A 13,250-nucleotide genomic window follows, 5' to 3' on the forward strand; every position below is an offset into this window, starting at 1 on the left:
TGAGCTATGCCTTCATCCTTCGTGCTACTTCAATGTCTCCTGTTTAATGGCAACCGGCTATGACAATTCCACTCGAAAGCAATAAAATTTTGATACATGCAAGGCAATTTGTAGTATTTAAATGGCATGTTAGTCGCATCGGTGACATAAAACAGAAGCAGGGAAGTAATTATTGTGTGCAAGAATCAGTCTATCTATTAAAGAGGCTAAATAATACACTAAAATGACTACATAATAGACTGTAGCAGGACCTCTTCAGACACAAAAACCTCCAATACTTCTCAAGCAGCAGAGCAAGAAAGAGAATAGTGAGAGGCAGAGAAGTGAAAGAGCATCACAGGGAGAACAAAAGTAAAATAAAAAATGTAGGACGGGGGAAAGTGAGGCTGAAAAAAAGAGCTTGGTAGGTGAAAATGAAGAAGACAGGGGTTGAGGGCGCTTGAAAAGAAACTGGTGGGGGAGTGGGGGAGAGACTGAGGGTGAGAGAGGAGTTTGAGAGGAACAAAACTGGCAGTTGGGGAAGAGGAGATGGTTCATTTGTCACTGTCAGATCAGTTTGTTTCTCCTTCATAACTGCAAGGACGAGATCTGGCCCACAACCCAGCCCCCGATCCTCCTCGTTCTTAAGCCAACCACCATCACCATCTATTCTCCAACCTCTGCCAGCACCTGCCCTCTCTCCAATCGCTGGAGATGAGGATGCAACCCATGCTACAGTACACACTGTACGTACACACACAATTTTGTCTGCCTGCGTGGACATGCTCACTAAGCTTAATCAAAAGTGTGTCCCAGTAACAGTAGCAACCTATAGCCTGGAGTAAAATCATTGATCCAAAGGCATGTCTGAATGATATTAGCATTTCTTTTAAAAGCTAAAATAATCAGTCATATCCATGCAATTGTAGAATTTTACAAAGCTGATATTCTAAATAGAAGATGAATGTTTGATTTGGCCTGAACACATAGGAATAGAGAACAGCTGCTTATAGCTCAGTTTGACCATTGCCCCTCTGTCTTCTCTATATGTACCTCCTGCGATGAAGCAGAGGCAGCATGCTGATATAGCACTCCTGGATGTATCACAGGCAGAATTCAACAAACTTTTATTGGCTGATCGTCTACCCCTGTAATGAGTACTGTGGCGGTGCTTCCTCAGTAAAAATCGCTCAGTTGGAGGTTAAAAAACACTTTCTTTGGCACAGGAAGCGTGGTGTAGTTGGAAATCATATTGCAGGTTCAGTCCCCGGTGGGCAATGTGTCTACGCATCCGTCACGGGGTGTAATTAACCTGAATTGTCTGTGGGGTGTAGGTAAGTCTGCAATTACCGCACCTAAATGTGAGATGTTTCTGCTGCTCATGCAGTTATCTGACAAGCAATTCAGTTTTCAAATGATAAGAATGGTCATGAGTGTTTCCATAAGGATACAATTTCTTTCTTTTCTTTTACTAGCTATTATTTAGCTATTTCCTCCCAGCCCGCTTGGTCTTAGGAAAGCTGAGCTATTCATTACGTTTTTTCCTGCTGTACATCATCTGCCCATTTCCTTAATTTGTTATTTAGATTTTTTGTTTTCATAATTTTTCCACTGTACGAACATTTTTGTCTATTTTAACAATCTTGAAAAGAAATGACTGTTAAACTTACAGCAGCTATATGTAACAATTCCTAAATCCATGTTAATGACAATATTTTAAATATATTTAAAAGAATTTGTACTACAGAATTTTGAGATATTTGCTGGGTTATGGAGAGTCAGATTAGGAGATCAACATAGGTGTATTCTCTTTGTGATCAAATGAAGTGACACTTTTCTTTTCCCAGGTGAGAAGCTGTAGCCTGTCAGCATGTTCACTGGGGCAGTGGCAGGTCTTGTTAGCCAAAAAGTGATTGCAATTTACTCAAGGAGATTGGAACTACTTACAGTTGTATTTAAACATAAAATGAACTGAGTGTGATTGCTTAATAGCTGTCGTAAGTGTTGCGTGTGTGTCAAAACGTTCTCCAGTTAAAAGAAAATTCTACGTAATTATAATGATCTTACAATGTCAGAAATGTTAATGAAAACCTTGGCTGTTCCGCTAATAAAGTAAAACCTTTTGTGAGAAATTTTGATGCAACCTTTTGATTCACATTTAAAATGTTGAGCACATCCAACTTAATGAGATTATTTCCTTTTGACAATTTTCTTTTCTTCCTGTGTATTTGTCCCTTCAGTTAAAAAGCGTAAGAGCAGTGAGGTCCCTTATAAATGACAGGGACACACTAGCCCCATTCATTTGGCTTTCACTAGCTTACAATACATTTCAAAATCTTATTGATAACACTTAGGTACTGATCTTTGTTATGAAGTCAAACCTGTCAACACCCTTTTAGAGCCATTCCTCATTATTCTTAGTCTTACATTGATTGTCAAGGCAAACACACTTGGTCTCAGACCACATCATTGTGGATTTTTTGCTCACTAACTCATTAGTAAGCTCTTGGCCAATCAACTATCTATTACATGTTACATAACACATACTGTGAAAGACCTTTGTAAAATGCTAGAAACGCAATATTGCTGATCAAAATTTATTTGAATGTGTAAAATGTATTTTAAAATATGAATATTAATGCAGTTTAAAGTTTCATGAGTTATACTTTTTGTCTGCAAATGATACTATAAGTGACATATTTGGTGTGAAGAGGATGAATTGATAAAAGAAGGCAAAATACAAGAGAACTGAAGAGAGCCTTACCACTTGCATTTGAAAAGAGGAATGTTTTTTTTGCACCTTGGAACACTTCAGGCAATGTGTTTCAAGTGTTTTTTTTGTCAGAAAGTTCAACACATAATGTTCATATAAATACCAGAATATATTATATGATATTATGAATGGATTTCTTTTTGCCATGCCTTTAGGGGGAAAAACTTTACACGGGCTGCAGAAAAAAATTATATACAAGTGCCCCACTTGCTTCTGTTAACTAAGAAAAAAAAAGCATGGAACACATGGAATTAATAATAACCCCACAACAGTTTGTCACAAAGAGAAATGTTTCCCCAAAGCTAATTAAAAAACAATCATTATGCAGTGTTCCCAAACTGTGTGTGGTAAACCTTTGGTTTGATGAGAGTGTGTGGTTGTGACACATTGTATTGCTTTAAGACTTGGTATACACATTTGTAGCTGTTGACGATGTTTATTAAATGTCCCAAAATACCAAATGGTTGATGGGATGTAACAGTCCCACAGAAATGCAATTTATGGCCAAGTCAGGGATTCACCTTTGACTTGATCTAGGATTTAGAATTTCAAACTCGCTTTGAAAAATGTGTCTGCCTCAGGAAGATTTGGGTCAGACTAATCAAACGTAATAGGCAGTGCTCTGATCGCATGAGAGGCAGTTTGCCGAAACCTCTCAGCTGTATGCAATTGTTCCAATCGAAGGAGGGTGAACGAGCTGCCATTTGCTGAAGAGCGTGTTCAGGCAGCTACAAAAGACTGAGTGAAATCTCAGCTGGGATCTGCATTAGCTCAATAACGTTTATGCAAATTCAAATTTATTGTGGTCATTTGCATTATGCGCTGATCTGCTAACTAGAAATATAATGTGATAACTGTACAGTTCAAACAGCTGTCACCAAACATTACTGAATTTGAGGATGCTTAACACTGACATATGACTATTGCAATTACATTTCTGAAGCTATGTCGTACCATGTACGTAGCAGAAATGCCTGACACATGAATCAATGCTTTTTGTGTTGGAATATGTGACACATGGCTCTGAATGACATATCAAATACGTTTTACACTATCTGTAACTGTGCACCTTTGTGGCTGACTGGCCTTAAAGGTGTCTGTGGGCCAGAGTACTTCCCTAATGGACCTTAATGGGTTTTATGGTGCACTGCAGGCTTCTAATGGGGTAGCATGTCTGATGGGGATGCTGCACTCTGGTCCTCCTGGGCCCTGTCTAGGTTCCTAATGTGACCTGAAGAGAAGAATACATAATGTATCACTGTCTCTCTAAGTCAGATGTTAATACCCAGAGTTTAAGAAAGTGGAGACTTTTGGGGGGTGAAAACAGGGAAATGTGAGGCTATGAGAATGTGCAAGAGCAAAAGACACGGAAAGAGAAGCCCAGAAGTTAAAGCAGTGGAAGAAAAAAATAGCATGGCATATTATTGAGGGACACTTTGGTGCTAAGCTGCTTATTGATAAAAGCACTAATCTGCCTGGCAGAAGGTAAGGAGGCTGGGGTGTGTGGTGATATAATATCTCAGCTAAAGGCAATGCCATCAGGGAGCTGAGCCTCCACACAGCTTTACCTAAAGGAGTTACTCATTTTATTTTATTTTTTTTACATAAAAGACGGAATCTTACCATGTGCCACTCGCAGAACCACGTATGCGCCTGAGGAAAAATGAGAGCAGATCATTGTGAACCACTGGCTTTTCATCAGACATTTCATCAGAATTGATCGATAGGGAGAGCCCATCACTTTTTAATACCTATATAGATCACTAGCATCACTTTAATTATTTTGCCTCTACATCAAAGAGCAAGTCAGCATTGCCGGGCATTTTGATGACATCAAGGGGGCTCATGGTTGGCAGTCAGGGCGAGCTGCACAGAAAGTTCAGTTAGAGTTGCCATTCATCAGAAAGACTTTAGTACGTGTCCTTTGCCCTTAAATCAATATGTTGTTACATAAAAAAATGTTTAATGCATAATCACTACATTAAAGCTGACATGATGCATGAAACAGTATTCCTCAAAGGTGACTATTACCTGTTAAAAATCGTGGTTGGGGCAAATAAAATCTACCACTGGAACCTCACATGGTTACCAGGAATCCTCTTTTAGCTAATATTTGGAATGTTTAGTATGTTGGAGTGTCATTGGCAACATTACTGGGATATTTATCTTGGTTTAGGGTTGCATTTCATGATCTGGTTCCCGACTGGCACAATACCCAGACACGTTGAGCTCCGACGCTAACGAATCTCTTAGCGACCCTTTTATCTCTCCTCCTCATTCTTTATTAGCAAAGACCAGAGTTGACAACGTGCAGGTAATGCATTTCTCAGACTTCTCATTTACAGCCGGCGCTGCCCGTTGCTTTTGTCTGTTGGTTAATGAGCTCTCTCCAACCGCTGACTGTACTCTGCCAAAGATTGTTTGTGAGCAAAAAAACACATTACAGAGTGAACCGTTTTTTTGTGGAGGTGACTCTTCTCTAGAGAAACAAATGTAGATAATAGCTGTACTTTATAAACAGAGGAGTCCCAGGTAAACTTTTATTCTATATGTACAGTATATGTTGCACAAATTCACCTTATAGTTCTGAATCAAGACCTCCATTATTTAGATCGAGTAGCTTGTGAAAGATCAGGTGTACAAGTCAGACCAATATCAGTCAATATCAATCAACATTTCATATCTTCTGCTGCTCAGGTTACATAGCTACAGGTTATGGAAGTGTATTAGGCTAGCCTAATTCATGTTAATGTTGATAAATTAATTAATAATAAAAACTTTCTAGCTTCTCGCCCAAAAACAGGTGATCACACAGTGATTGGTGAAAATGTAGTTACTTGCAAATTATGTAAGCCAAACGTAATGATATATCGATATTGATATTGATGAGGGATTTGAAAGAATTTGGATTTGACAAGTGGATTTGATTCTGGATTCAGATTCAAGAAAAATTCTTAGCTGGAGACACTCTGTACCCTGCTTTTGAAATTCATCACCTTGCCATGTCACACCACTTCTGATGTGTGTTGCAACTAAAAGGTGTTCAAACCAACAGGCCAACTGGAAGTAACACGTTTTACATTATGTTACTATTTTCATGCACCAAAATCAACAGCATAAGCCCAGTGGTATCACACTTCCTTTTCCAAGTTTTGTAATGTTTTGTTAAAAAACGGGGGAAAATAACATCTGCCACTGCAGAGAACAGTGAAACAGAGTTACACGTCAGCTTTGCAGGTAACAGAGTGAAAAGACTACAGATAGCAGTAGACGTGTATGCTAATTATGCTTTATATCCTAAGAATAATACTACTCCCTCCTGTCTTAGACTGTTATCTACACCTGCCAATCCTGCCACAGGCTGGGTCAGCCAATCTCAGAGAGCCAATTCTAATCATTCGATCTAAGAGTGAGGTGCAAATGGAATTAATCCTTCTGTCCTAGTTCAAGAGATGGTTCTCTCATTAGGGCAAGCCTGTTAATTGAAGTCATTTGCCTCTCTGCTGTCTCTCTTGCCCTTACCATGTTGATCATCCCTTTAGTTAGAGGCTTTTCCTATCGGGAGCATTCTGAATCAATACCTACTCTGTTACCTAGGGTGGTGGGAAATCTCTAAATATTATCTGCTGTGTCTCTGTGCTGCAGACAAAGTGTTTGCAACTCATCTCCAACATGTTCTGACAATAGAATTGCTTTTCTAATTGTTATTTTAGTTCATTTATTTCAAATTGATTAAAAAAAATAAGACCGACCTGAGATTACACAGGAGACTTACTGTATTTTGTTACAACTTCTTCAAGTACTATTGAAGAAGTTACACTAATGTTACTTGTGGCGCTTTTCCATTACATGGTACCTGCTCGCCTCGCCTCGACTCTACTCGCCTTTTTTGGTTTTCCATTACGAAAAAAAGTACCTGGTACCTGCTAACAGATACTTTTTTTAGTACCTCCTCAGTCGAGGTTCCAAGCGAGCTGAGGCGAGCCGAGAAGGTGACGTGAAAACCTGCAGGCTGCTGATTGGTCGGAAAGAATCTTCACTGATCACTGCATTGCTAGCGAGAGACGGCATTTTTAAATAGTTTAGCCAGCGGTGTTTTTTTGCTGCTGGAGGCTCCACGCAGAGCTTTCTCCGTAGCATACAAGTGGACTGATGGTTATACTTGTGCGCTGGTGTGTGCATGTGTGATGTGTGTGTGTGTGGGGAGCTGGTGAGCGAGGAAGAAGTGAGAGAGTGACGCCGATTATCTCCGCAGCGAGTAGCGACTCTAGAGTCATATATATGAGAGAGAAACAAAGCGTCTCCTCTGTTCTTTCTGACCACGGTGGGAAATCTGGAGCAGTAAAAGTTAACTATCTCTTTGATATCATGTTGTTTACGGAGACGGAGAACCAGGAAATGAGTCGGGGAAAAGCCAACGCTACTAAGCCACGCCCACGGCAGTCGCTATGACGACCAGCCACGCTGAGGCGGTACTAAAATCTGCAATGGAAAACGGACGCACAGCGCGTCGAGGCGAGTAGAGTCGAGTAGATACCATGTAATGGAAAAGCGCCATTGGTGTCTGGGAATCCTATCTCACATTCCTGCCTTCAAGAGAGTTAAACAAATTAAGAAATTCTTAACATGGAGTACTGTATATTTAAACGACTACAATAAACAATGAATGAATAGTAAGTAACTACATGCAGCGTATATACAGACCATCCTTTCCAGTACTGTAACTGTTGTCAATCAGGGACATAAAATGTTATTCCTAATGTAATTTCAATATCTCGGTAATTTGTATAGTCATTTCTGTGTTGAATCCATTTTTAGTACAAGCCCAATTGACACTTTTAAGCCCTGCTGAATACATAAACCCTGGCGTGTCCAACTTCACATCATGTTCCATGGATTCTGACTTTGAATTAAGTCAATTTTTAATCTTCTCTCCTTAACTACCTGGAACCCACCAATAAGTCTGGCACTCCTACTGGTCTATAAATCTTCATGCTAATGAGCATCACATACATCGAATACTGTAGGATTTGACTTGTTAAGTCACAAGAACTTAAAGAAATGCTGTCCCTCCCAAGAATGGACAGCTGATTGGCCTCTGAATAATTAGGATGCATCCTGATATTTAGACACTCCAGTCTTTAAGCAAACATGAAACAAGACAGCATCAGAAGGAAACAAGGTGGGTGCCAAGAAATTGGAAATGTGCTGACTGAGTATAGCAGGCAGCCTGTGCACCCAGCGTTTCCGCTTAAGCCTTGATTATTGAGCTGTGCCATCTTTTATATTGTGCAGAGCCAGATTGTACAGCTGACATCCGTCTACTGTAACTCAAGGTAACACACACCCTCTCTACCCTGGCAAGATACTTCAAAGGATGTCTGAGGATGTTATGGGAATATTTTTGGCCTCAATCTCCACCTGCCTAGCACGGTTTTTAATAGCAATGAGCAGACACACCAAGGAAGATATGAAGGGGTGGAGTTTAAGGATTTTAGGCTTGAGCCCACACGACTTATGCAGTGAAATTACTAAAGCAGTAAAATGAAAGTAATATTCAAGGCAGATTAGTTTGTTGTAGCTGTATTCATTTTGTCAGTTAAAATGTGGTCATTGTGGTCCTTGGCTTACACATTGGTTATTTCTCGTCTGTTGTAAGTTTGACTTGTGTATATATTATGCAGAAAGAAAGAAGGAGATCATTTGGTATTGTAAACCTATTATTTCCCAGGCTTCCATGATTCAAATACACATTTACTCTTTTTCCTCATTCATTTTAGGGGACAGTTTCATTTCCAGAGGTAGGGGTGTGAGTTTGCAAAAAATTAATACATCTAGGTTTTGGATTACATTTCTTCGCAGTGTTGCTTCTGCCGTTGTTATCTTGGCTAACTATTTCTGTCAATGAGATAAACAAGATGCATGTCTGTCTGTAATGCAGCTTGGCAGCTAGGGCAGGTCAGGGACCTTGTGAAAATGAACAACAGAAATCTATCTGACATGCTAAATATATGTTGTTGTAGAATACTGTAAATGAATGAGTGTGGTTTACCAACTTGGCTATTGAGCAATAGGAGATTGAAGGGATGTTTTAGAGACAGCTGCGCTACAAACCCAAAGCCTAATCTATAGAACACTGCCACAAAGATTTAGCGAAGACACTCCTTCTCTTGTCAAGGCTGGACTGGCCACCTGGCAGACCGAGCACTTTCCCGGTGGGCCGACGTGCCTTTTGGGCTGACACAAGCATAGCATTTTCTGAATTGACACTTAGATGGTCCAATCACATATTTAAACCCCATATTTAAACCCCACCCCCTTTGGGCTCAGTGCATTCATTAAAACAGCACATCTGCAAAAAAAAAGAGGTATTTTTCGCCAAAATGGATGAGACAAAACGCAAGGGAGGCGCGGAAGAATTGCTGATAGCCCCGGACTTTTCAGACCCTTTTAGTGACTTTCTTCTCAGAGTAATCTAAGCGGCTCTTGTGAGAGCAGCACATCGTCTATCCATCCCTCTCCTCTCTCGCCATGCGCACGCAGGCAGCAGTGAGTTACTATGGTTACGGGAATCTGCGTCGCCAAGTCATTTTGTGGTAAGCCGGTCATAACGTAAGCCTATGTGAAAATCCCCAAAAATGAAATATGTGTGAATGTACGATAGTCTTCGTGACATTACAGCCTGAAATAAATCTATGTGTATATAATATTAAAGGCATGGTAGTCCCCCCTCAATATTTAGAACACATATTGTGCACCCCCCCTCCCCAATAAAAATGGGAAAGTAGCAGAAAGGACTGACCCAAATGCTTCAAAGCTTCTAGCGTTGCCATGGTAATTGACGTCCAAATCCGCATTGTGGCTTTTTTTATTTATTTTTTTATTGTTGTTATTTCTCACTTTGTTGTGCTGTACCCTACAGACAAAGTTAAAAGTCCAGTTATGAAAGACATGGTTCAAAGATTTTCGGCTGTGTTTTAGTTGTTAAAAATGCATTCATCCTCATAAGAATTTCATATCTATATTTCACATACAGAGCCTGGCCGGCTTGATCTGCTCTACACAAGAAGTATAAGCATTGTCTAGAGTGGCTGCGATCAGCTCTGGAATACAACCGCGACTGGCAACTGTGGCCATCATGGAATCTAAAGAAATAGAGAAGTTGTTGCCATTAATTTTAAATCAATTCATTATTTTATTTAGTGTTTGAAGTTGATGTGAATATTTCTGTGTGTGAATAGCCCACATCATTTCAGGATGTGTAAAGTATATTTTATTATGGTTTAACTTAATTAAGGACGCAAGGAGAAGTTGCCAGTTCAGTCTTCCCATTCAGCCATTCTAAACAAAATGAAATTAGAAGCATATTTTAAGGTGATGTTTCAGCAGAAAATAATAAAAAAGTCTCTGGAGTCTTTGGCTTCATTTTCTAATGGTAAAGAAAGTAAGACTGGATGGGAGCAGCTCAAACACTATCAACCCAGGAGTATACCAGTGTAATTCAACAGTGTATGCAGGGAATTTCGTATTTTGTGTTTTCTTACAGACACATGTGTATGACACTCGGCTTACTGTTGTACTGACAATATAAGCACCAATGTCTTGTTCAGTCAAAGGTACATTATGTTATACTTTGTATTATATGACCTGCAGCTGAGTCCTTTAACTAGCAAATAAATAAACATACATGCACACTTTCTAATATCTGATTCTCATTCACAAACACTTGCATTGCTTTTTTTATGTAGACTGCAATCTTAGCTCAGCACACACATGACATCACATTTACCAAGAGTCCTGGTGCTCCCTGCATCATGTCGCTCTCTTTCAGGCTCTGGTTCGGGCACAGCCTCACACTGTCTCTCTCTTGTCTCAGTGTATTCAGGAATTTTCCTTTCTCTGTCAGTCCTCCCCTGCCCACAGTTTCCCTCCACTGTAGATCGACTAACCCTATCACCTGTCTACCGAGCTGCTCCTCATCAGCAATTAGTCCCAGTATTTGTACTGTAGAGGGCTTCTCACTGCCAGCTCATGTTACCTCAGTCCAGCCATGTCTGACTTCCAGTTGTTGATACCCTGCCTATCTGCCAGTTCTACTTAAATTACCCTCAACCACACTGCTGTACATTGGTGTGTGCAATTGAGTCCAACTTTATGTGTCAGTTACCTTAATGGTGAGAGTATAATTTGGCCAAACTATAGACCTAGCAGTATTTACTATGGAAGGGGGATATGTATGAAGGACAGTTATTAAGTCCACTTACTATTTTGTACCCTTGCGTTATGTGCTTTCTCCAATAGTGCAAGATTCCCAATTCAAATCAAACCAAGCTTCCTCCTGAGAATCGACTCCTGTCATCTTCATGACTATGTTTGATCCAGCAATGCATTGGCTCCATCAAGTTTGGATCAAAGAACCATACATTCATTACAGCCTTCTGCTCTTAGTATGGCCTCTCAGTATTTGTTTCCAGTTTTCAGAAACTTCCCCTTATCAAAGTTTCTTCCAACAAGCATTTTGGTTGGTGTTTTAAAATCAATTATGGCATTATGTTTACTGTACTCATGCAACCTAGTGTAAATACTTGTTTCTAGAGCTGCAAAGATTAATTGATTATTAGATTAGTTGTCAACTATTAAATTGATTGCCAACTATTTTGATAATCGATTAATCAGTTTGAGTCACTTTTATATGGGAAAAAAGTAAAACATTATCTGATTCCTGCTTCTTAATGTGAACATTTTCTAGTTTCTTCACTCCTCTGTGACAGTAAACTGAATGTCTTTGAGTTTGGACCAAACAAGATGTCATCTTGGACTTTGGGAAGCACTGATCGCCATTTTTCACCATTGTCTGATATGTTATAGACCAAAAAACTAATCGATTATTTGAGAAATAATCCACAATAAAACATAATTGTGAGTTGCAGCCCTAATTGTTTCATTATGAAATTACATAAAATGCAGATTTTCAGATAAAATGAAATATGTTAAATGATGCTGAAAACCCTTCAGGAACAGGCAATAGTGCATTATGAAAGCAACCATGGGATGCAGAGTCAGCTAGTGACTGCACCTACATACCCTGATGGTATGTAGGTGTGTGTGTATATATATATATATATATATATATATATATATATATATATGAATGAACAAAAAAGTGTGAAATAACTGAAAACATGTCTTATATTCTAGTTTCTTCAAAGTAGCCACCGTTTGCTCTGATTGCTGCTTTGCACACTCTTGGCATTCTCTTGATGAGCTTCAAGAGGTAGTCACCTGAAATGGTTTTCCAACAGTCTTGAAGGAGTTCCCAGAGATGCTTAGCACTTGTTGGCCCTTTTGCCTTCACTCTGCTGTCCAGCTCACCCCAAACCATCTCGATTGGGTTCAGGTCCGGTGACTGTGGAGGCCAGGTCATCTGGCGCAGCACTCCATCACTCTCCTTCTTGGTCAAATAGCCCTTACACAGCCTGGAGGTGTGTTTGGGGTCATTTCCTGGTTGAAAATAAATGATGGTCCAACTAAACGCAAACCGGATGGGATGGCATGTCGCTGCAGGATGCTGTGGTAGCCATGCTGGTTCAGTATGCCTTCAATTTTGAATAAATCCCCAACAGTGTCACCAGCAAAGCACCCCCACACCATCACACCTCCTCCTCCATGCTTCACGGTGGGAACCAGGCATGTAGAATCCATCCGTTCACCTTTTCTGCGTGGCACAAAGAAATGGCGGTTGGAACCAAAGATCTCAAATTTGGACTCATTAGACCAAAGCACAGATTTCCACTGGTCTAATGTCCATTCCGTGTGTTTCTTGGCCCAAACAAATCTCTTCTGCTTGTTGCCTCTCCTTAGCAGTGGTTTCCTAGCAGCTACTTGACCATGAAGGCCTGATTCGCGCAGTCTCCTCTTAACAGTTGTTCTAGAGATGTGTCTGCTGCTAGAACTCTGTGTGGCATTCATCTGGTCTCTAATCTGAGCTGCTGTTAACTTGCGATTTCTGAGGCTGGTGACTCAGATGAACTTATCCTCAGCAGCAGAGGTGACTCTTGGTCTTTCTTTCCTGGGGCGGTCCTCATGTGAGCCAGTTTCGTTGTAGCGCTTGATGGTTTTTGCAACTGCACTTGGGGACACATTCAAAGTTTTCGCAATTTTCCGGACTGACTGACCTTCATTTGTTAAAGTAATGATAGCCACTCGTTTCTCTTTACTTAGCTGATTGGTTCTTGCCATAATATGAATTCTAACAGTTGTCCAATAGGGCTGTCGGCTGTGTATCAACCTGACTTCTGCACAACCCCATTAATAAGGGAAATTATTCCACTAATTAACCCTGACAAGGCACACCTGTGAAGTGAAGACCATTTCAGGTGACTACCTCATGAAGCTCATTGAGAGAACACCAAGGGTTTGCAGCGCTATCAAAAAAGCAAAGAGTGGCTACTTTGAGGAATCTAAAATATAAGACATGTTTTCAGTTCAGACAGAATCT

The 13,250-nt window shown here is 40.2% G+C and overlaps 1 protein-coding gene across 6 annotated transcripts in view; it reads right to left on the reverse strand.

Annotated features, from left to right (window-relative positions):
• The window catches only part of pcdh1a (protocadherin 1a), a 99,484-nt gene that overhangs the window by 61,741 nt on the left and 24,493 nt on the right, over positions 1-13,250 (reverse strand). For 5 of the 6 annotated variants that reach the window (XM_039778019.1, XM_039778016.1, XM_039778015.1 and 2 more), the window contains exon 4: positions 4,376-4,405. The exons of the other annotated variant lie outside the window; for it this stretch is intronic. In XM_039778019.1, coding sequence (XP_039633953.1) covers positions 4,376-4,405 — 30 coding nt within the window. The remainder of the gene's footprint in view (positions 1-4,375; positions 4,406-13,250) is intronic. 6 annotated transcript variants of the gene reach the window in all.

The sequence above is a fragment of the Perca fluviatilis genome, chromosome 16 (genome assembly GCF_010015445.1).
Source record: "Perca fluviatilis chromosome 16, GENO_Pfluv_1.0, whole genome shotgun sequence".
Taxonomy (NCBI): domain Eukaryota; kingdom Metazoa; phylum Chordata; class Actinopteri; order Perciformes; family Percidae; genus Perca; species Perca fluviatilis.